The sequence below is a fragment of the Cydia pomonella genome, chromosome 22 (genome assembly GCF_033807575.1).
Source record: "Cydia pomonella isolate Wapato2018A chromosome 22, ilCydPomo1, whole genome shotgun sequence".
Lineage (NCBI taxonomy): Eukaryota > Metazoa > Arthropoda > Insecta > Lepidoptera > Tortricidae > Cydia > Cydia pomonella.
In genome coordinates, this window is record NC_084724.1 from 13,383,617 (window position 1) to 13,405,743 (window position 22,127).

Here is a 22,127-nt window from a genome sequence, read left to right on the forward strand (position 1 = left end):
GTGACATCTTCTAACCTTGGTGACTTTACCAAGTGTTCTGGTGACATCTTCTAACCTTGGTGACTTTACTAAGTGTTCTGGTGACATCTTCTAACCTTGGTGACTTTACTAAGTGTTCTGGTGACATCTTTTAACCTTGGTGACTTTACCAAGTGTTCTGGTGACATCTTCTAAGCTTGGTGACTTTACTAAGTGTTCTGGTGACATCTTCTAACCTTGGTGACTTTACCAAGTGTTCTGGTGACATCTTCTAACCTTGGTGACTTTACCAAGTGTTCTGGTGACATCTTCTAACCTTGGTGACTTTACCAAGTGTTCTGGTGACATCTTCTAACCTTGGTGACTGTTAGTATTAAGAGTGCGGCTACGACCGCATGCGAGTTAGTCGAATAGATACAACTACGCGAGACGCACGTCTTTCATTTCCTTGCCCCGCCCCCGCACCCCCCACAACAGTGGCGACTGGGCTGTACCTTTAATTATTTCGCGTGCAAAAATAAAACAGTGATCATGGCTAAAGTATCAATAGGAGCGTTAACCATGTTTAATCATGAAGTGCAAGATTGGTTAGTGTTTAAAGAACGTTTGGAACAATGGTTTGTGGCCAACGATATAGACGCCACGGCTGACAAGGCCAAGTGTAAGCGTCGGGCTATCTTGTTGAGCAGTCTTACCGAGGGTTCTTATAAACTGCTGAGGGATTTAGCATTACCCAAAGTCGTGGGAACCCTAGAGTATGATGACCTTGTGAAACTTCTGGATAATCATTTAAAATCGGCAAAGTGCGGGTTTGCGGAGCGCAACAGATTCTACTCGTCGACTCAAAAACCTACAGAAAGTATGGCAGAATGGGTAGCACGCATTCGTGGATTAGCGGTCGACTGCGGCTTTTCTGCCACGACTTTAGATGAAACTCTTCGAGATCGCTTTGTACTCGGTATGACGCCGGGGCACGAGCGAGATAAGCTCTTCACCATGGATATGGAGAAATTAACCATCAGCAAGGCATTGGAAGTAGCGGAGAGGATTCAGTGTGCTCGGCAGGGCGCTGCACAAGCGTCGCCAGCGGCGTCGAGCACGCTGCCATGTCCCGACATGCCAGTGTACAAGATGGCGTCGGTCCCACGTAGCGCGAGGCCCGGCGGCGCAGGAGGCAGCTTCGGTAGCGGCAGCATAACACAAAAACCACAAGTGGTTTGCGCGGCTTGCGGTTATGAAGGACATGAGGCGGCTACATGCAAGTTTTCTCGTTATAAGTGCGGTAAATGCGGTTTAAAAGGTCACCTACGGCGTGTGTGTCCAGGCAAGAAAGTGTTTCGTCAGAATTATATCGATGGTGAATATGGTGTTGATGCTGATACTGGCGATGATGGTAAGCTTGTTGTGTATAATATTCGTTCTTCACGTGGTGAACCGATGATGGTGACGGTCCAGGTTGCGGAGTATGACCTAACTTTTGAGCTGGACACAGGTTCGGCGGTTACAATTATGCCAGACAAAATGTATGCCTCACATTTCAGTAACATACCGTTACGCCCGAACCACACAGTTCTAATTAGTTATAATGATAGCAACATTCCGATCCTAGGTACCCTCAACCTGCCCTTTACGTATGACGGTGAGACAGCTACATTACAGGTTTTCGTAGCACGAGATAACGGCCCATCTCTGTTAGGTAGAAATTTTATCGCGAAATTTAATTTGGAAATGGTAAGAGTAAAAAAATGTGAGGTAGAAAACATAATTGAAAAAGCAGAACGTATGTACCCGAAACTATTCACAGATGGTTTAGGTTGCTGTAAAAATGTTTACGTCGATTTGCATTTAAAACCAGAGGCCAAACCAGTATTTTTTAGATCACGACCTGTGCCGTTTGCATTAAGGCCAAAGGTCGAAAACGAGATAGATAGATTAGTTGATCTAGGGATCTTAGTACCAGTGCCATTTTCTGACTACGCAAGCCCTGTAGTGCCCGTTTTAAAACACAATGGCAGTATACGCCTATGCGCCGATTATTCGGTTAGTTTAAATAAACAGTTAGTGATAGAAAAATACCCGTTACCGCGCATCGAGGAGCTATTCGCAAAGTTACACGGCGGTCAGCAGTTTTCTAAGCTAGATTTATCGCAGGCTTACAACCAGTTATTGTTAAGTGAGTCATCGCAGCTGTTAACAACAATAAACACGATTAAAGGATTGTTTAAATTCACGAGACTAGTTTTTGGTCTAGCATCGGCGGCGTCAATATTCCAACGGACTTTAGATAAAATACTATCAGGGTTAGAGGGTGTTCTAATTTTCCAAGACGACATTTTGGTAACCGGACGTGATCGGTCGGAACACTTGTTGAGGCTAAATAAAGTGTTTGATAGGCTGCAAGAGTCAGGTTTAGTATTGCAAAAAGAAAAATGCATGTTGTTCCAAGACTCAGTGTCGTACTTGGGATTTAAAATAGATCGGCATGGTCTTCACAAATGTCAAGACAAACTGAAAGCAATAAGTGATGCAAAAATCCCCACCAGTATCACCGAACTTAAATCTTTTTTGGGTATGGTAAATTATTACCGTAATTTTGTGAAAAATGCATCGACTATTTTAAGCCCATTACATAATCTGTTGAAAAAAAATGTACCGTGGCAATGGAAAAAAGAGCATGATATAGCTGTATCTACCATTAAGCGGGAATTAATTTCAGATAAAACGTTGGCTCATTTTGATCCGGATGCCAAACTGATTTTGACTACTGATGCGTCACCTTGGGGTCTTGGAGCGATTTTGTCCCAAATTGGGGCCGATGGTATCGAAAGACCTGTATCGTACGCGTCCCGGTCGCTCACGTCAGCCGAGAAGAGCTATAGTCAGATCCAAAAGGAAGCAACTGCATTAATCTATGCGGTACGCAAATTTCACCATTATTTGTATGGGCGATCAGTACCTTTTGTACTTAGGACTGATCACAAACCTTTATTGTCAATATTTAATCCTGACAAAGGAATACCAGAGGTAACGGCAAATAGGTTACAGCGTTACGCCATTTACCTAATGTCATATAACTTCGTTATTGAATACGTAAGTAGTGCCCACAACGCAGCTGACTATCTCAGCCGCGCGGTACGAGTAACTGATAAGGAAACAGCCGATGCGGAGCCGGCCGTAGCCACCGACAAAGCTACTTACATTAACTTTGTTTATGAGAATGAGCAGTTAATAACGATTAACGAATTAGGTAAACAGACATTGGCAGATAATGTACTTTCAAATGTACGCACATATGTGATGCAAGGGTGGCCTAGTCAAGTTAGTGACTGTGTAAAGCCATTTTTCTCTGTTCGAAACGAATTGGCAGTTGAAAAGTCATGCGTAACTAGGGGTCATAAGGTCGTGATTCCTACTATATGTCGTAACAAAATCCTAACGGAACTACATATTGGTCACTTAGGGTCTAATAAAATGAGAGCAGAGGCTCGGAGCCGGTTTTGGTGGCCGGGCATGTCTGCAGATATAGATAAGTTTGTTGCTTCGTGCGAAATATGTACTTCTTTACGACCTTCGCCCCCACGCGCCCCTCTCACACCCTGGCCGTTTCCGCCGCGCGCATTCCATCGAGTACATTTAGATTTTTTAGGGCCTTTAAATAATAGAATGTATTTAATTGTTATTGATGCATATTCAAAATGGCCTGAATGTTTTGATGTTTCAAACGGATATGGGTCTAAAGTAGTTATAGAAAAGATATGTGAGATAATGTCAAGGTTTGGGTTGTTTCACACCATATGTACTGACAATGGTACTTCTTTTATCTCAGCGGAATTTGAGGATTTTTGTTTGAGGAACGGAATCACTCATTTAACTTCTCCAACGTATCATCCGAGTAGCAACGGACAGGTTGAGGCTTATGTCAAAATAATAAAAAAAGCGCTGAAATCATTCATTTTGTCTGGGATTAATCCGAAATCATTCACTTGCAAAATGCACGAATTTCTGATGCGATACAGAAATTCAGTGCATAGCACAACCGGTAAGTCACCAGCAGAGGTCATTTTTGGCCACAAGTTAAGAAGTAGATTAGACACACTAGCTATGCATTGCCCAGTAACAGCTGACGCAGCACTCGAATGCGTTATAAGAGAGAACCAGTTTTCGCAGTGTAAACACTACGGCGGTAAACGAGTTGTTAACTTTAAAGTGAACGATATAGTTTTAGTTAAAATGTACAGTGCACAAAAAAACTATTGGGCAAAGGGAACTATAATAGATCAGATGGGTAAAAGTTTGTACACGGTCAAGTTATTTGACTCTCACAGCATTATTAAAAGACATGCCAATCAACTGTTAAAACTAAAAGGGGAGGAAGTATCACGTGATTTGGCGACTCAACCAAGTACCTCTAAAATGGACCAGACCACATCAGAAATGCCTGCAATTATTTTGCCACTAGTACAACGGAACGACGTGACTCCAACTCAGCACGCTGATGCGCCGGTAACAGTGGTACCTGCTGAGGAGGAACAGGCATCCACTCCTATGATGGATGCGACTCCAATGGAACAAGGCAGCGACAGGTTTACGCATCACACGGAGCAGCAAATCGGAACCAGTGCGGGCGAAGGGACTGTGCCCCCACGCTCTGAGCAAACTGAGACTTACCAGGGAGGACCAACGCAAGAATCGGCCGGAGAAGACGCCGATCAGTTTGAGTCACCTATTTCGTCTCCATTGGCTGAGCTACCTCCCCCACGGAGAAAACGAAACGTTGTTAACTATAAACAATATTTTTAGGCTAAGGGTGGAGGGATGTTAGTATTAAGAGTGCGGCTACGACCGCATGCGAGTTAGTCGAATAGATACAACTACGCGAGACGCACGTCTTTCATTTCCTTGCCCCGCCCCCGCACCCCCCACAACAGTGACTTTACCAAGTGTTCCGGTGACATCTTCTAACCTTGGTGACTTTACCAAGTGTTCTGGTGACATCTTCTAACCTTGGTGACTTTACCAAGTGTTCTGGTGACATCTTCTAACCTTGGTGACTTTACTAAGTGTTCTGGTGACATCTTCTAACCTTGGTGACTTTACTAAGTGTTCTGGTGACATCTTCTAACCTTGGTGACTTTACTAAGTGTTCTGGTGACATCTTCTAACCTTGGTGACTTTACTAAGTGTTCTGGTGACATATTATCTTCTAACCTTGGTGACTTTATCAAGTGTTTTACATCCATTGTCTTTCCCTGACGGTGCGGAATCAACAATGTACGCAGATTCGGCCGCAACTTGGTTTCCGTGACAATCAGGTGATGGTTCTGATTCCTTTCAGACAAGTCAGTAAAGGGATGAATGATTTCTACTCATTAAAGTTAGGCGATTTCATCATGACATCTTTTTCTTTAAGGAGAGCGTCGGTTAAAAATTAAGTGATTCGACAACCTGATCGGCATTGTTACAATTTGTTTACAGCTCTAAACTACCCTGTGCCGTGTGAGTGATTTATTTATTTTCTTCACACTTGCTTGAAAAAGATCTTATTTCTAGCAGGTGTACTGAAGGATAAAGGCCTAGATTGTTCCCACGGGAGGTCACGAATTTATATAAACCACGTAGTGTAAATGAGTTTTACTTTAAAAATATTGCCGTTAATAATTTAATATGTATGTTTATGTTTAAACATATTTAATTTGATTAATTTAATAGCAGTTTAAAATATTTTTACATAATTTTCAATCGTGGCTGAATGCCGAATAGGTCTGTGCCTTCGATGCCTAACCTGTCAAAGAATGACAATATGGCGGACGAATGTTTGAAATGTCACCGTATTTAAGAATTATTTCGTTTAAAATTTAGTTTTTTTGCGTGATGAAAAACATTGTCTGGAATTCCGGGGGTAAGAATATTGTAACCCGAGTCTTTAACCACCCTCGTTTCCAAAATTAGACTTACCCCCCTCGTTGCACAATGTAGTATTGTTCGTCAGGCCGGCTGGACCCCCGGGCCGCCGCTGCCGTCGGCGCGGCGCTCGATGGGCGGCTGCGCGTGGCGCGGGCGGCTGGTGCTGGCGGGCGGCTCCGACGGCGCGGCCTCGCTGCGGCGCGTGGACTGGCTGCTGCCGGCCGCCGAGCCTGCAGGTGACGTGTGGAGTGCAATTACCATATTATTTCATAGAGAAAAAATGTAGGAGAAGGAATCAGTGAAGTTTAGGTTTGCACCAGTTGGTTGTATAATTCTTTTTTCCTACTCCTCTACTGTTATCTGTCATTTATGCATTCATTAACACGAATATAAGAACATACATAAAAGATTTCAAGAAAAGTCTATATTGTCTATTCCTCATAAAAGCTCTTGTGCTTTTAACCGCTATAACGTTACTGCGATTAATGGCTACCAACCTAACAAAACCAACACGAATACAGTTTTAAACTAAGTGCATTGCTGCCAACTTACAAAATATTCATTTGGTTGCATAGTAAAAATAATTACTTCATAAGTCAGAAACACGTATGTGACACTCGTAATATAGCAACACCCATAGACTACAAAGACCGCTTAGCGTTGCTTGTTAGTCTCCGTAGGCTACGGTGACCAAAATTGAGAAAAAACTGTCCAAAAATTTAATGTAGCAAGTAGCAAGTACCAGGGCCTCATGAGTTACGAGGTGTCGCTGACCGGCCGGGCGCGTAACAAGGTATGCTCGCGCGTCTTGGCTATATACTTTTGCTTTGTTTACCTAAATTAAGATTTATTTTTGTTGACTCGTAGGAAAAAATATTGTATGCAACGTTGTATAAGTAGGTCAAAAAATGCTCGTGGCGTATTCCTTTACAATGTTCGCCTACGCCTTCGGCTCCGGCTCACATTGTAACTCGCGTCACTCGCCTTTTTTGACCCTTCTTATACAACTGTTGCATAAAATACTATAGATGCGGATTTATTCAGTGTTATATTAAAAGTATCCAGTATAGGTTAACAGCGAGCAAGTTTTACGATTGTTTGCGCTGTATGTATTTTTATCGGACGGTTGGCGGATGGGGGCTAGATGAAAAAGTGTGGGCGCCAGCAAGAGTGATGTTTGATTTCTCGGAGTGATACGTAATGTCATATTACGCGTTTGAGAGGTATCTAATTTGTGATATTACGAGCATTACTTACACATGTCTAGTAAACAAATAAATAGCCTTAGAAACAGGTGGTAACAGCGACGATCCGGGTTGGATTCCCGGACGTGTATGTAGTATTTGTATATCAATCATATACTACGCTTATCAATAATAATATACTTCGTTCCAACCGAGCGTTCCACGACACTCACGCATTTTTGAAAAACGTATATCTAATTTGTTATATTTGCATACAGGAGGCACGTGGCAAGCGGGCCCGCCGCTGCGGCGCGCGCGCGCCGGGCTGGGGCTGGCCGAGCTGGGCGGCGCGCTGTACGCGGCCGGCGGCTTCTCCGGCCGGGAGTTCCTGGCCTGCGTGGAGTGGCTGCCCGCGCCCGACGCCGACTGGACCATGCTGGCCGACCCGCCCGCGGTATGTACTGGCCGAGCTGGGCGGCGCGCTGTACGCGGCCGGCGGCTTCTCCGGCCGGGAGTTCCTGGCCTGCGTGGAGTGGCTGCCCGCGCCCGACGCCGACTGGACCATGCTGGCCGACCCGCCCGCGGTATGTACTGGCCGAGCTGGGCGGCGCGCTGTACGCGGCCGGCGGCTTCTCCGGCCGGGAGTTCCTGGCCTGCGTGGAGTGGCTGCCCGCGCCCGACGCCGACTGGACCATGCTGGCCGACCCGCCCGCGGTATGTACTGGCCGAGCTGGGCGGCGCGCTGTACGCGGCCGGCGGCTTCTCCGGCCGGGAGTTCCTGGCCTGCGTGGAGTGGCTGCCCGCGCCCGACGCCGACTGGACCATGCTGGCCGACCCGCCCGCGGTATGTACTGGCCGAGCTGGGCGGCGCGCTGTACGCGGCCGGCGGCTTCTCCGGCCGGGAGTTCCTGGCCTGCGTGGAGTGGCTGCCCGCGCCCGACGCCGACTGGACCATGCTGGCCGACCCGCCCGCGGTATGTACTGGCCGAGCTGGGCGGCGCGCTGTACGCGGCCGGCGGCTTCTCCGGCCGGGAGTTCCTGGCCTGCGTGGAGTGGCTGCCCGCGCCCGACGCCGACTGGACCATGCTGGCCGACCCGCCCGCGGTATGTACTGGCCGAGCTGGGCGGCGCGCTGTACGCGGCCGGCGGCTTCTCCGGCCGGGAGTTCCTGGCCTGCGTGGAGTGGCTGCCCGCGCCCGACGCCGACTGGACCATGCTGGCCGACCCGCCCGCGGTATGTACTGGCCGAGCTGGGCGGCGCGCTGTACGCGGCCGGCGGCTTCTCCGGCCGGGAGTTCCTGGCCTGCGTGGAGTGGCTGCCCGCGCCCGACGCCGACTGGACCATGCTGGCCGACCCGCCCGCGGTATGTACTGGCCGAGCTGGGCGGCGCGCTGTACGCGGCCGGCGGCTTCTCCGGCCGGGAGTTCCTGGCCTGCGTGGAGTGGCTGCCCGCGCCCGACGCCGACTGGACCATGCTGGCCGACCCGCCCGCGGTATGTACTGGCCGAGCTGGGCGGCGCGCTGTACGCGGCCGGCGGCTTCTCCGGCCGGGAGTTCCTGGCCTGCGTGGAGTGGCTGCCCGCGCCCGACGCCGACTGGACCATGCTGGCCGACCCGCCCGCGGTATGTACTGGCCGAGCTGGGCGGCGCGCTGTACGCGGCCGGCGGCTTCTCCGGCCGGGAGTTCCTGGCCTGCGTGGAGTGGCTGCCCGCGCCCGACGCCGACTGGACCATGCTGGCCGACCCGCCCGCGGTATGTACTGGCCGAGCTGGGCGGCGCGCTGTACGCGGCCGGCGGCTTCTCCGGCCGGGAGTTCCTGGCCTGCGTGGAGTGGCTGCCCGCGCCCGACGCCGACTGGACCATGCTGGCCGACCCGCCCGCGGTATGTACTGGCCGAGCTGGGCGGCGCGCTGTACGCGGCCGGCGGCTTCTCCGGCCGGGAGTTCCTGGCCTGCGTGGAGTGGCTGCCCGCGCCCGACGCCGACTGGACCATGCTGGCCGACCCGCCCGCGGTATGTACTGGCCGAGCTGGGCGGCGCGCTGTACGCGGCCGGCGGCTTCTCCGGCCGGGAGTTCCTGGCCTGCGTGGAGTGGCTGCCCGCGCCCGACGCCGACTGGACCATGCTGGCCGACCCGCCCGCGGTATGTACTGGCCGAGCTGGGCGGCGCGCTGTACGCGGCCGGCGGCTTCTCCGGCCGGGAGTTCCTGGCCTGCGTGGAGTGGCTGCCCGCGCCCGACGCCGACTGGACCATGCTGGCCGACCCGCCCGCGGTATGTACTGGCCGAGCTGGGCGGCGCGCTGTACGCGGCCGGCGGCTTCTCCGGCCGGGAGTTCCTGGCCTGCGTGGAGTGGCTGCCCGCGCCCGACGCCGACTGGACCATGCTGGCCGACCCGCCCGCGGTATGTACTGGCCGAGCTGGGCGGCGCGCTGTACGCGGCCGGCGGCTTCTCCGGCCGGGAGTTCCTGGCCTGCGTGGAGTGGCTGCCCGCGCCCGACGCCGACTGGACCATGCTGGCCGACCCGCCCGCGGTATGTACTGGCCGAGCTGGGCGGCGCGCTGTACGCGGCCGGCGGCTTCTCCGGCCGGGAGTTCCTGGCCTGCGTGGAGTGGCTGCCCGCGCCCGACGCCGACTGGACCATGCTGGCCGACCCGCCCGCGGTATGTACTGGCCGAGCTGGGCGGCGCGCTGTACGCGGCCGGCGGCTTCTCGACATTTATGTAGAACAGCGTACAATATCAGCCGGAGACCAAATAACTAATTGATTAAATTGACACAAAATATTACTAGAATCAGACCAAGCTAACACCAACACTTGAGACGTATACGTAAAACGTCAACTGGACGTTTAGATCTAACTGTAATTTTGCTTCAATAATGGATATTGTCGCCACAGGTGGCGCGCACGCTGAGCGAGCCGAACCCGCCCAGCGAGTCGCCGCCGCCCGTGTGCCGCGCTCTCAGCGAGCAGCACCCGCCGGGCGGGGCCGACCGGCCCGAAGAAAACGGACAGGTATGTTGACAGTTTTAGTCTATACCCTTCTAGAGGCCTATTACAAAATTATTTTGATAAATCAAAATTGCATTTGTCTTGGCAAGTTTTGACGTGAGGAGTGGCTAAAGGATACCAGGAATATATAGTTATAGTGGACTGATAGGATCCGTCGACCAGAGGGAGAACGAAATAGAAGCGATTTCAGTAATAAATTCAAATAGTAACGAACACATCCGTGGCAACCTCGGAATCCGTGACGTAGCGGATAAGCTGCAGGAAAGTCGCCTCTGATGGTATGGAGATTACGTCGTAAATGGATGCCTTAACCTCACTGTCTAAGGCCCCGGGTCACGCGGCCGCGGTAGGCCTAGGAAGCGCTGGACGTCGTGACAGCAGACGTGGAAGAGAACAATCTCACTTGAGGATGCCGAAGACCAGGCAAAGTGGAGAAGATTAAGTAGGAAAGCGGACCCTGGCGCTAGGCAGGGAAACGCTAGCTTGCAGAAGAAGAAGAATAAGTTCAAATAGTAATTTGAGTATGAGGGGGGGGGGGGGGTCAATCATCTGAGCGGGTGACAATCCACGATGACGCGCACATTTGTCAAATCTAAACTTTAATAATATGACAGTACGAATCAAGGCCCTCGTCTTCGTGTATCACACGATCTATACAATGGGGGGCCTACAAAGAGTCACAATATGAAAATAATTTAATTAATTTACATTTTAAGGAATCGTGGCGTCCATTTTGAGGATAACACAACATTTACAGATAAACTCGTGTATTTTTTTCCAGAACGAAGCGAGCGCGCATAACTAGCCATCGTGCCGTCCTTCTCACTGCAGTAACGAGTGACGGAGACGACGCAAAAACACGCTTCCGCATCAAGCAATGAGTATTATTAGGATCCTCTCTATATCATAGACAATTGAGTTATTGTATGATACGAAGATTTTGGATATGGTTTTGACAGTACAACTAAAGTCGTCATATTTTTTTAAAATATTAATAATATTACGCGAAACTGCGTAGAGGGCGCTACTAGCACAAATGCGCTCTTACGTATTCGAGAGATAGAGAGGCAGATACCGATATTTTGATTTTCTCATTTCGCGGTAGACTCTCTCTAAACATACAAACAAACCGCCTTGATGCATCAGTCATAGTGAAAACTTGTCAAAAAACTATTTAAGGCATATGCCGACATACTTTTATGTATAAGTTAATATGGTTTACAATATGTGCTAGTGCTGCACCCTGACGGCAAACCATTTTTTTTTTTCAAAGGCACATATAATCAATTTTAAAGTTACTCGCCAAACTGCTTATGCGGTATGTTGGCGAGACAGCGCTCATTTTTTACATTTCTGTGCACCTAAAAAGGTACCGTACTTAACCCCTTACCGCATATGCAACCTATATAATATGGCTGATATAATCTTCTACTCTATTGACAGCTATTTAAGTTCAAATTTAAAACTATATTTTTTTATGACACGTTAAGGGATTAAGTTGCTATCATTCTATGCTTACCCTAAATTATACAAGTACATAATTTTATCAGTAATATTCATTGCAGTAATCTGGAAATCCATTTTTACAAGCTTTTATTTAACTTGCATTGTATGTATGTACGGGTCAAATCTTACAAGACAAATTTGATCCACTTTCCGATTTCCGATGAAGCTGAAAATTTTCATGCATATGTATGTCGGGTGACAATACAATATTATGGTGCCATCGAGCTGATCTGATGATGGAGACAGGAGGTGGCTATAGGAACTCTGTGATAAAACAACGCAACCTAATTGTGTTTTGCGTTTTTAGAATTGGCTCGATGAGTATTAGTTGCCTGTTAAGAAAAGTACAGTCAGCGATAAAAGCTTGTAACAAAAATGACTTTTTTGTCAAAAACGTATATTTATTTATATAAAACATTCTTACGCAAATTGACTAAGCTCCACGGTAAGCTCAAGAAGGCTTGTGTTGTGGGTACTCAGACAACGATATAGGTATATAATACCTACATAAATATTTAAATACATAGAAAACATTAACTGTTAATACAATCAAACATCTAATACAAGACACAAAATCTAATTCGATTTGGTTAAAGTCTTTGAGAGTTCAGTAAAAGCATAAAATTCGGTACCATCTAGTTCAGGTTTAAAAGTAACCGCCACGAAAAAGATTCTGTCTATGGTAACTCAGTTGTCTGTACTCACTTAAAGTATCGTTATTTTCGCATAGTTTTTAAAATTACCTACTCTGTTCCACAGACAACTTTTCTAATAGACATGAATTCGTCCTAACTCCGGCAATTGTCATACAGCTACAGATAGATATACACAGCTAAATAATATGGCAGTGCCATCTATACTCTGTATCTTTAGGTATTTAAATAAAAGTAAACAAACAATTTGTAAATTTTCGGGTACTTATAACATTTATTGGTTAACCAACCAAATACAAGACCGCCTGGATCTATCACTGAACGAGCTGACTTTAACCTACATTATTTGATCATTTAATGTTTTCATCTACCCTCAACTGGCTTAAGGAGCCTTTTGAGGGTAGATTTTGTTTACTTTTATTTAAATACCTAAAGAAACAGAGATAGTGAAAATATTCTAATGATGGTTCAAACCTTACTCGACCTTCCATGTCTAATATATCAGTTGTTCAATAACACATGTTATATTTTCTGGAATATTTGAGACTGGGAATTATGCGAAAAGATGATATTATGTGAAACGAGGGGCACCCGTATTATTAATGTTTTAGAATAATTTATTGTGATCGCGACTTAGTGAAATTGACCTCTACCTCAAAATTATTCGCGAGACGAAGCCTTTATAAGCGATTCCCAAAAAAAGTGTACATATGAAGAATTTCATTTTCTGTGATTTTTCTTCTCATGATAGTTAGCACTATTGATTTTAATGAAATATAAGAATCCATTCCAGATTGACACGTTTTTATATGCATTTTAGCCGATATTTTACATACACAATCTGGTACTAATAGGAAGAAAGTGGAGTAAGAAAAATCTCCAAATTAGCTAAAAATATACACTTTTTTTCGGAAAATGCCCTCACGCGTTTTAAATTCGTTAGAAATTAGTGTGCGCGTAGCTATGTATTACCTACGTATATTATACACGCGTTAGACGCCATGTAAATCCGGTCTTATGTACACATGGCTTTGCTATGTATTTTTTTTAATGTACCGGTTTTCACTGTTGTATTTGTCGCATCAGACTGCGTGCTAGAGCCTCTTGGTGTTGTACACGTTTTTAGTACTATTTTAAACGTCGTATCATAGATTACATTCGTTTTAAAAGACCAATGAATTATATTTATTTTAATTGCATATTATAGGGATGTTTTCACAAAATGTATTGTATATGGAATTATCGAATGTCATCTTTTTAATTGTCACTAGGGGCCTATCGTATAAAACATGAGTAAGATTATGTGTTGATGCATATCTAAATTATCCTATGATAAAAAAGTGTAGTGCAATAAACTTGGGACACTTTGTCTGTCAATAATTTATTCAGCGCTGTCTGTACACTGATTTGAAATATTTAAAAGATGAATATATTGTATATTCATCGACACAGGGCGTAAGATCGCTCGGAGATATTGTATTTTAGTAACTTGCACAGTATGGGCAGGTCCATGCATTTATATAGCGAGTAACGTAAAGGTGAATTGAATGATTCACGGTGAGTTTCACTAGACTTAAATCGACCAGGATATGAACCGTGATTACCTTTTATATTGTTCTTATAGGGAGCGTGCATGAACTGTAGGAGGCAGCACAGGAGCCGTCAGATTTTTGGCGCGAGGCGTAAATGTGATGTTTATTGTTCCGATGTAGCCCACAAGATGGCAGAACCTACTATACACAAGAAAACACTTGACGTGTAAATGTGCCTGTGTATGGTTCCGATTCAGACCACAAGATGGCAGACCCTCCAACGCGCACGGTCCCTATTGAGGTCCCAATATTTCGACGCAGCTACATGCATCTTGTTCGGGGGATCGGGAGCTCAGTTAGAACAATATAAAAGGTAATCACGGTTTATATCAACGATTTAAGTCTAACGTAAAGGTGCGTCCAGATCTGGTAGAAGTTCGCGAATCATTCGCGCTCTGCACGCGCTATACCTCGAACTACATAAACACTTCTGGTTTGTAAGATCTGGACGGATCCGTCAAGGTACCTTGTGGCTACTAGTTAGCACTCTATGTTAGTAATGTGGAATAGTGTTTATATGATAAAGCAGAGTTGATTGTAGAAGATATGTAAGGAGATATCTAGTACAGACGCGATCAAACATACCGGAGCGTATAAGATGCTCACAAGTATATAGTACACGCCTCTATCGTCAAGGCGTTAATGCATCAGATATTTTTGAGCCCCTCGGCCGCTCCGATATATCTAATGGCACTGTACAATCAATTAATCTTTAATAGAGGTATAGCATGCGTCAAAAGACACTAATTAAGTTAATTTCCAGTTTATTGTATATTATAAGAGGCGGGTGGTGGGATGGAGCTCCACGGAGCGGCATTTTGTTTCTGTTTAACTGAATAAACTGCATTTAACAGCATTACTAAACTTTTGTTTTATTATTATATGCCTAAACATGTTTCGTTTGGGATTTGACGGTCGGTTTAGTCCAGGTGGTGACTGCCTGCAAAGCTGGTGAGTGTCCAATTCATAACTTTAATCACACATATCGTGGTGGTTGGTTTCCAAATGCACCGAGAGATGGCGCTATCACCTGCTCAAACTAGCTAACGACTGTTTGCCTTAGAATATCAAGTGTGTATTTTTATATTTTGTTTGTGAGACTTGTTTGGGACATTATTACAGACATTACAGTTGTTATAAAGTTCAAACGGCTTTAGTTTCGATAAGGACCCTTGGTACAAACTTGTTCAGTGAGAGCATAATTACCAGTAATGAACACAGACATTTTTTTTAATGTTATATTTTGAATAAGTAATTCCGTAACAGATTTTTTTTATTAATAATAAAGTCTTTTAGAATTCCTGCTGTATAAAACAACATTAGTCAGACAAAGATAAGTTGGCAGCGATTTTGATAGCCCAGACTGTACAAGTGTTAAGTAAACGTCATAATGTCATAGAAATAACCCGTGCGACGTCTAGGCTATTAAAATCGCTGCCAACTTGGTTTGACTCTATTCATATACTTAAGTTCCGTGTGTGTTGTTATTGAGAAACGCAAAGGTTAGTTAGGTGAGTAATAGAGAGAGAGAGCTGATTTCGAGTACTAGTAGCGTAGACTCGATTTTTCAAGACTAAAAAACCGTCAAGGCGAATACTAACTTGAATTTTACCTGTAGTTGACTCTGTTCACCCAGCTCAAATCACCTGGGTCAATTATTATAGGGTCTGAAAGATTTCCGAGTCAATACGGACTAATATCAAATATTATACTCTCAAAGGAGATATCTAGTACAGCAGGTACAACTACCAACCACTTTAGCTTAATCCAGGAGTCCCCTTTTAGATTGCATGGAATTTGGCTCTTCGCAGGGCTGATTGGCAGGCTCGAGGGCCGTAGTTTGCATTTTGTGCCCTAGTTTGTAGAGCTTTTACCTACGGAGCTGGATGTTCTGATGTGTGTTCAAAGTACTCAATCTCGAAAACTTCGGTTCAGAAATCTGGCATTAACGGTTTCACTTCCGAATAAATCGCTTTGTTTGTCTTTAAATCACCAAAACACGTAAACTGTTTTAACATATGTCACACCCGTGTGGTTTCTCACCGCTGTGCAGTCGTTGGAGATGGGTCTTTAAATGTTTAATTTCCACAATCTTTTTTACGTGTTTCGCAGGGATATGGTTTTGCTAGCTTGTCTCGTTCGATGGTGTCCTGCTCAGTGTGAGTGGCTTTATGTGGATTTAAATGATTTATTGCCATTCATAAATTCTTTTTTTACAAGCATCACAGGTATATGGCTTTGCTTCTTTTCGCATGTACTACACTGATAAGTCTTCTCTCTTACGTGATTTTTCTGTGCCTAATATAAATATCTCCCTAATGAGAACTTTTCATTACATACTTTGCAAGAGAACCTCTTTACTCCCGAGTGGATTCTTCTATTGTGAACGTTTAATATTATATTACCTATCTGCGCAAACTGTATATTACACATCTCGCACGCGTATATCTTTTCACCAGTGTGTACTCGTTCGTTCGTTCGTTCATATTTTTAAACTGGTTAATCCCATAAATTTTTTTCCACATTGTTCAGAAGACTACAGTGTGACTTTGTGTAGAAGTACCTAATCGTGGAAAAGCACATTTACGGCTTCTAACCAGTGTGTATTCGTTTGTGCTCTTTCAGTGTCTACTAAACTCTTTTTTGCATATGTCGCATGGGTATGGTTTTGAATTCCCCAACAAAATAAGAGAGAACTAAATGGCTGCCTCAAAAAACCTTAATTAAGTTATATTTTTTGCTTAAATTATGCTTTAATTGTTCCATGCCAAACCAGGTCAAACTACTTGCCAACAGATGGCGCTAGTAGTACTTTCCTCTTGTATATAATTATTTTATGCCCGATCAAGAGCACTTCAGTTCCAGAAAATGCGCCACTCACCTATAGAAGTCTCTTCTTGTATTTTAGATAGCCATGTTGTTTGTTTCTCGTAACTTGGGCCATGTAAGCTATGAACTGTAGTGTAGAACTCGCGAACCGCCATGGCTTCGCGATAAAAAAAGAATTAAACACTGAATCGACTATAAAATCTTGTAGGTTAGTAGTTCGAGTGTCGCGAAGCGATATTACAAGTAGAAGGGGTTGAAAGTAGTGTTCCTGTTATAATTCATACATACTATAAAAAGCGCTGGTGGCCTAGCGGTAAGAGCGTGTGACTTGCAATCCGGAGGTCGCGGGTTCAAACCCCGGCTCGTACCAATGAGTTTTTCGGAACTTATGTACGAAATATCATTTGATATTTACCAGTCGCTTTTCGGTGAAGGAAAACATCGTGAGGAAACCGGACTATCCCAACAAGGCCTAGTTTACCCTCTGGGTTGGAAGTTGGCAGTCGCTTTCGTAAAAACGAGTGCCTACGCCAAATCTTGGGATTAATTGTCAAGCGGACCCCAGGCTCCCATGAGCCATGGCAAAATGCCGGGACAACGTGAGGAAAGAAGGACATACTATACATTGCTCTATTTGCTGTTTCGTCGGCGTCGATTCCGTTGTGGGTAAAATTAGATTAAATATATTTATACAAAGAGTCACGGTTGCCGACTCATAATTTCGTATCAAGAAACTGAGGAGCTACCGCACCGAAGATCGCAAATTGCGGGCATCTTTCTCTTTTACTCCAATTGAGGCGTGATTTGAGTGAGAGAGAAAGATGCCCGCAATTTGCAAACTTCGGTGGTCGGTAGGCTGTCTGATTATATGTAAAGGTGTTCAATTTCCTGCCGATCACCCAGTTTAAGTGAGAACGGAAGCTGTCAACGTCAAACAGGATTTCGACCTTTTGCCTGCGATCGACTTTCTACTTGTACCTTCTTGATTGGTATATATATAGTTATTAAGATACTCTGTAACTAACCATATATGGATCAACTTGGTCTGAAATAAATGATTTTATTATTATATAATATTGCTACATAAATATTATAAATCCCTAATAATTACTAAAAATGTGAAAAAAAAACTGGTGTGGAAATAATTTGAATGCCGTGCAACTGCCTATATCATTTTCAATCAACTTTTATAAATTACTGTATTTTTAAGGTTCCGTACCAAAAAGGTACAAAAGGAACCCTTATGGTGCGACTTTGTCCGTCCATCCGTCCGTCTGTCTCATTGCTAAATATCTCGAGAACTACTTAAGCTATCATTTGAAATAGTAATGAACAATGCTAACCCATACACATTGGAAGTGTATTTTTTTTTAATTATGGAAAATGCCCAATACAAAGAGGGGGCAAAATTTCAAAGTCTAGTTACTAGGTGAAGTGGGGTATCATCTGAAAGAGCTCAAATTGAACATAACAAAAAATTTTTTTTTCATGATGAAGAAAAATTACTTATAAACAGGGGTCGGACAAAAAGTGCGGATGACGTAAAAATGACGTAATGTTGCACACAGGATGATGTTTGAGTTTGTATTTAAACTTCCGTGTGACATGTAGTAACAAAGTAGTATTAATGAAGTAACAAAATAATCGTAAATAAATCCATGGAATTAATAATACAGGTGGTAGGGTGATGTAGTGAATAAAATAAATTTCACGAAACTTGTCACCATAAGGTATAATTATTTGAAATTAGTTAGAACAAGTCTGTGGGATTGCCACAATATTCGAGTAAAGATGACATTTTAGAGCGTTTTCTTATACATTAGTAAATATAAATTTTAGCTAAATATAATCGTGAAGATACAATAGCCAAACAATAACGAAGTCAATTTATTGTTCATCTGATTGACAATGTGTCAGTCAAAAACGTACTTACTCATTTCAAGTGGCGATATCGTTTAATAAAGATTTTGATAAATGATAAGTGATAATTGTTTATGAAAATCAAAAATACTATTTGAAATCATCCTATAAGTGGTTTGACGTCATCCGCACTTTTTGTCCGACCCCTGCTTATAAAGGAAAATGTGAAAAAAATACCATTCCCCCTCTCCCTTATCTCCGAAATTTACAAATGAAACATAATGAAATGTTTACATAATAAAATATTATCATAAATATTACAGGAAAAATAAAATCAGACCTCTTGATAACTTTTTTTTAAATTAACAAATAACATTTTATAATTTGCAATTTAATTCCGTTTGCGGTTGTTTATAAATAAATAAATAAATATTATAGGACATTATTACACAAATTGACTAAGTCCCACAGTAAGCTCAATAAGGCTTGTGTTGAGGGTACTTAGACAACGATACATATAATATATAATTATTTATAAATACTTAAATACATAAAAAACACCCATGACTCAGGAACAAATATCCATGCTCATCACACGAATACATGCCCTTACCAGGATTTGAACCTGAGACCATCAGCTTCGTAGGCAGGGTTACTACCCACTAGGCCAAACCGGTCGTCGTAGATCGTTTATTATACTTGAAATTCCTATGAGATTACACTAAAGACACCTTCTTTTAAATAATACCACCATACATACAGCCAACATACATACAGGTTGGCCAAATTTGCCCACAGATAGCGCTCTACACAATTATTCTTAGTATACTTCTGGTCAAGTCTTTCGTGACTATAGTTACATGAGATAATTGAAAGTTTGTACGGAACCCTCGGTGCGCGAGGTAAACGAACTTGCACTTGACCGCTTTTTATTTTTATAACACGTTGGTGGTTTGTCGACCGGTCTGGCGTAGTGGGCAGCTACCCTGCCTATGAAGCCGATGGTCCCGGGTTCAAATCCTGGCAAGGGCATTTATTCGTGTGATGAGCATGGAGCATGAATATTTGTTCCTAAGTCCTGGATGTTTTCTATAAATAAATAAATAAATAAATAAATAAATAAATATAATAGGACATTATTACACAAATTGACTAAGTCCCACAGTAAGCTCAATAAGGCTTGTGTTGAGGGTACTTAGACAACGATATATTTATAATATATAAATATTTATAAATACTTAAATACATAGAAAACACCCATGACTCAGGAACAAATATCCATGCTTATCACACGAATACATGCCCTTACCAGGATTTGAACCCGGGACCATCAGCTTCGTAGGCAGAGTCACTACCCACTAGGCCAAACCGGTCGTCTTATAAATATGTATATATTATATATATCGTTCCATAACGTACCCACAACACAAGCCTTATTGAGCTTACCGTGGGACTTAGTCAATTTGTTTAATAATGTCCTATAATATTTATTTATTTATTTATTAAAGCATACGGCCTGCCTGTTAGTAAGCCCTAGAAAACCTTGGCTACTAATTCCACAGCCGGAGCGTCCGGGGGAGGAAATTCATCTTCAACCGCACCGTGGGCGACCATTTAGGATCTCAGGTATAAAAATTAACACCCTGCCTATTCCTAATTACATAACTAGTGGCTCCGTAGCTGTAGCTGTCAACCCCCATGGCTCCGTCATTATGAAAATTTTGTGAACACTCAATCGACAAAATCCATATCATTATCGAATCTGCTGGGCTAAGATGCTCGGCTCTTTATCATTTCTGACTATGCCTGTCACGTTCTAACAAGTATGTAAGTGCGAAAGTGACGCATGACATGACAAGTGATAAAAATGCGACCATGATACGCTGCCTGCTTACCAAATTTCACGATAATCAGTAAAGAACTCCGACATGTAGAGGAGGATATGCGGAAATACGAAAGAATTTTCGCCCAAGTTAAAAAAGAGACCTTCGCTTTCGCTTGATCATTAGGCACCTAACTAAAACCCTGTTCACTGGCGACCTTATTCGCCTGGGTTCTCATAAATGCCCGTTTAAAACCTTCCCCGACGGCGACTTGCTAAAACGGGGTTAGGATAAATTGAGTTGGGGTAACGCTAACTCGATAGCAGCCATGCCATGGAGGAAAACAAGGTTAGTATCTCTGATAGTAAATTTTCTTGGAATATACGTCCCACTGCTGGGCACAGGCCTCCTCTCATGCGCGAGAGGGCTCGGGCTATAGTCCCCACGCTAGCCCAATGCGGATTGGGGACTTCACATACACCTTTGAATTTCTTCGCAGATGCATGCAGGTTTCCTCACGATGTTTTCCTTCACCGGAAAGCTAGTGGTAAATATCAAATGATATTTCGTACATAAGTTCCGAAAAACTCATTGGTACGAGCCAGGATTTGAACCCGCGACCTCCGGATTGAAAGTCGGACGTCATATCCACTCGGCCACCACCGCTTCGCCGACATAATTGAAAGTCCTTAAATTAGACCTAGATCTTCAAACAAATATGTATGTAGGAGTCCAAAGCTAATACTTTTGCTGACTGCACCTACCATCCAGAGTCAGTTGAATGGGCTGGTTGAGAGCATTGGGATGTGTAAAGATAAATTTAGAATAATTGAACGGTTTCTTTTTCTCTTAAGAAAATTCTAGTACCTATTATTCTGAACTAGAATAATAAATTGCTTTAATGAATATATATATAGGTACCTACATTACTTTGGTTCGATATCAGTATTAAATGTATTTATTTTAAAAAAGTTTTTAAATAGTTACCTACATATTCTTAAATATTCATTGTTTGTGAAATAAATTCACCTTAAAATAAACAGGCCTACATTTAGTATGTTTGGCTAACTTATCGTAAGCCAAATGGTTCCAGAAGTCTAAATACTTTGAATGATTTAATACCAATAAGTGTTTCATTGGTACATTATTCATTCATTCATTATAATTTAAGCTCTTATAATTAGACTGCATCAATATTATCTTCCTATACACTACAATTCGTAGGAACGCTCTGTCTCAGTTCCAAAGCTCATTAACTAGGGTTAGCAACAGACATTAAATTTAAAGTAAGCTGACGCCACGCGTGTCCTGCTTGTTAGTGAAGTCTAGGATGAGTATGACACAGGAGGGTGGCTTTATTGCATTTACCTTTAAGGTCATACTCCTGTGAAGAGTCATGTAACAGTTACAAAATGGGATAGTATGAAATGGTCATTTTTGTTGTCACAAAATCAGCGTTATGTAGGGAAAGAACTGTCTTAGAGTGTTATTGGATAGATTTGGGTCGCGTTTTATAAGACTTGTAATTGTAACTGTAATCCCTGTTTACCAAAAAACCTGTAGAAAGAGAGAAAACAATGCTTACAGGATACACGCTTGTTAGAAAATGCGTCCTTGGAAAGTGTTTCCAATAGAGCATTTAAGTCATAGAGTATTGCAACCTTAGAGTGGCCTGCTCTTCTATTTGATTTAAAAAAAATTGCCGTTGATATACATTTTCACAATTCTCTTTACAAGCTATAATTATTTGAGACGTAAAATATGGAAGCAATGAAAGAAAGTC

At 43.6% G+C, this 22,127-nt stretch overlaps 2 protein-coding genes across 2 annotated transcripts in view; both read left to right on the plus strand.

Moving 5' to 3' along the window:
• LOC133530047 (uncharacterized) overlaps positions 1-14,696 on the plus strand; it is a 68,816-nt gene extending 54,120 nt beyond the window's left edge. The window contains exons 10-13 of the mRNA XM_061867863.1: positions 5,969-6,119; positions 7,346-9,731; positions 9,968-10,084; positions 10,863-14,696. Of these exons, the coding sequence (XP_061723847.1) occupies positions 5,969-6,119; positions 7,346-9,731; positions 9,968-9,983 (2,553 nt within the window). The 3' untranslated portion in view covers positions 9,984-10,084; positions 10,863-14,696. The remainder of the gene's footprint in view (positions 1-5,968; positions 6,120-7,345; positions 9,732-9,967; positions 10,085-10,862) is intronic.
• Positions 464-4,263, plus strand: LOC133530051 (uncharacterized). Its single transcript, XM_061867867.1, has 2 exons — positions 464-1,372; positions 4,138-4,263. The coding sequence occupies exons 1-2, from the start codon at positions 511-513 to the stop codon at positions 4,149-4,151; spliced, it is 876 nt and encodes a 291-aa protein (XP_061723851.1). The 5' UTR covers positions 464-510; the 3' UTR covers positions 4,152-4,263.
• Positions 14,697-22,127: the final 7,431 nt, after the last annotated feature.

Bases quoted from the DNA above. Each gene is read 5' to 3' on its own strand.
- LOC133530051 (XM_061867867.1), top strand. From the start codon at position 511: ATGGCTAAAGTATCAATAGGAGCGTTAACCATGTTTAATCATGAAGTG.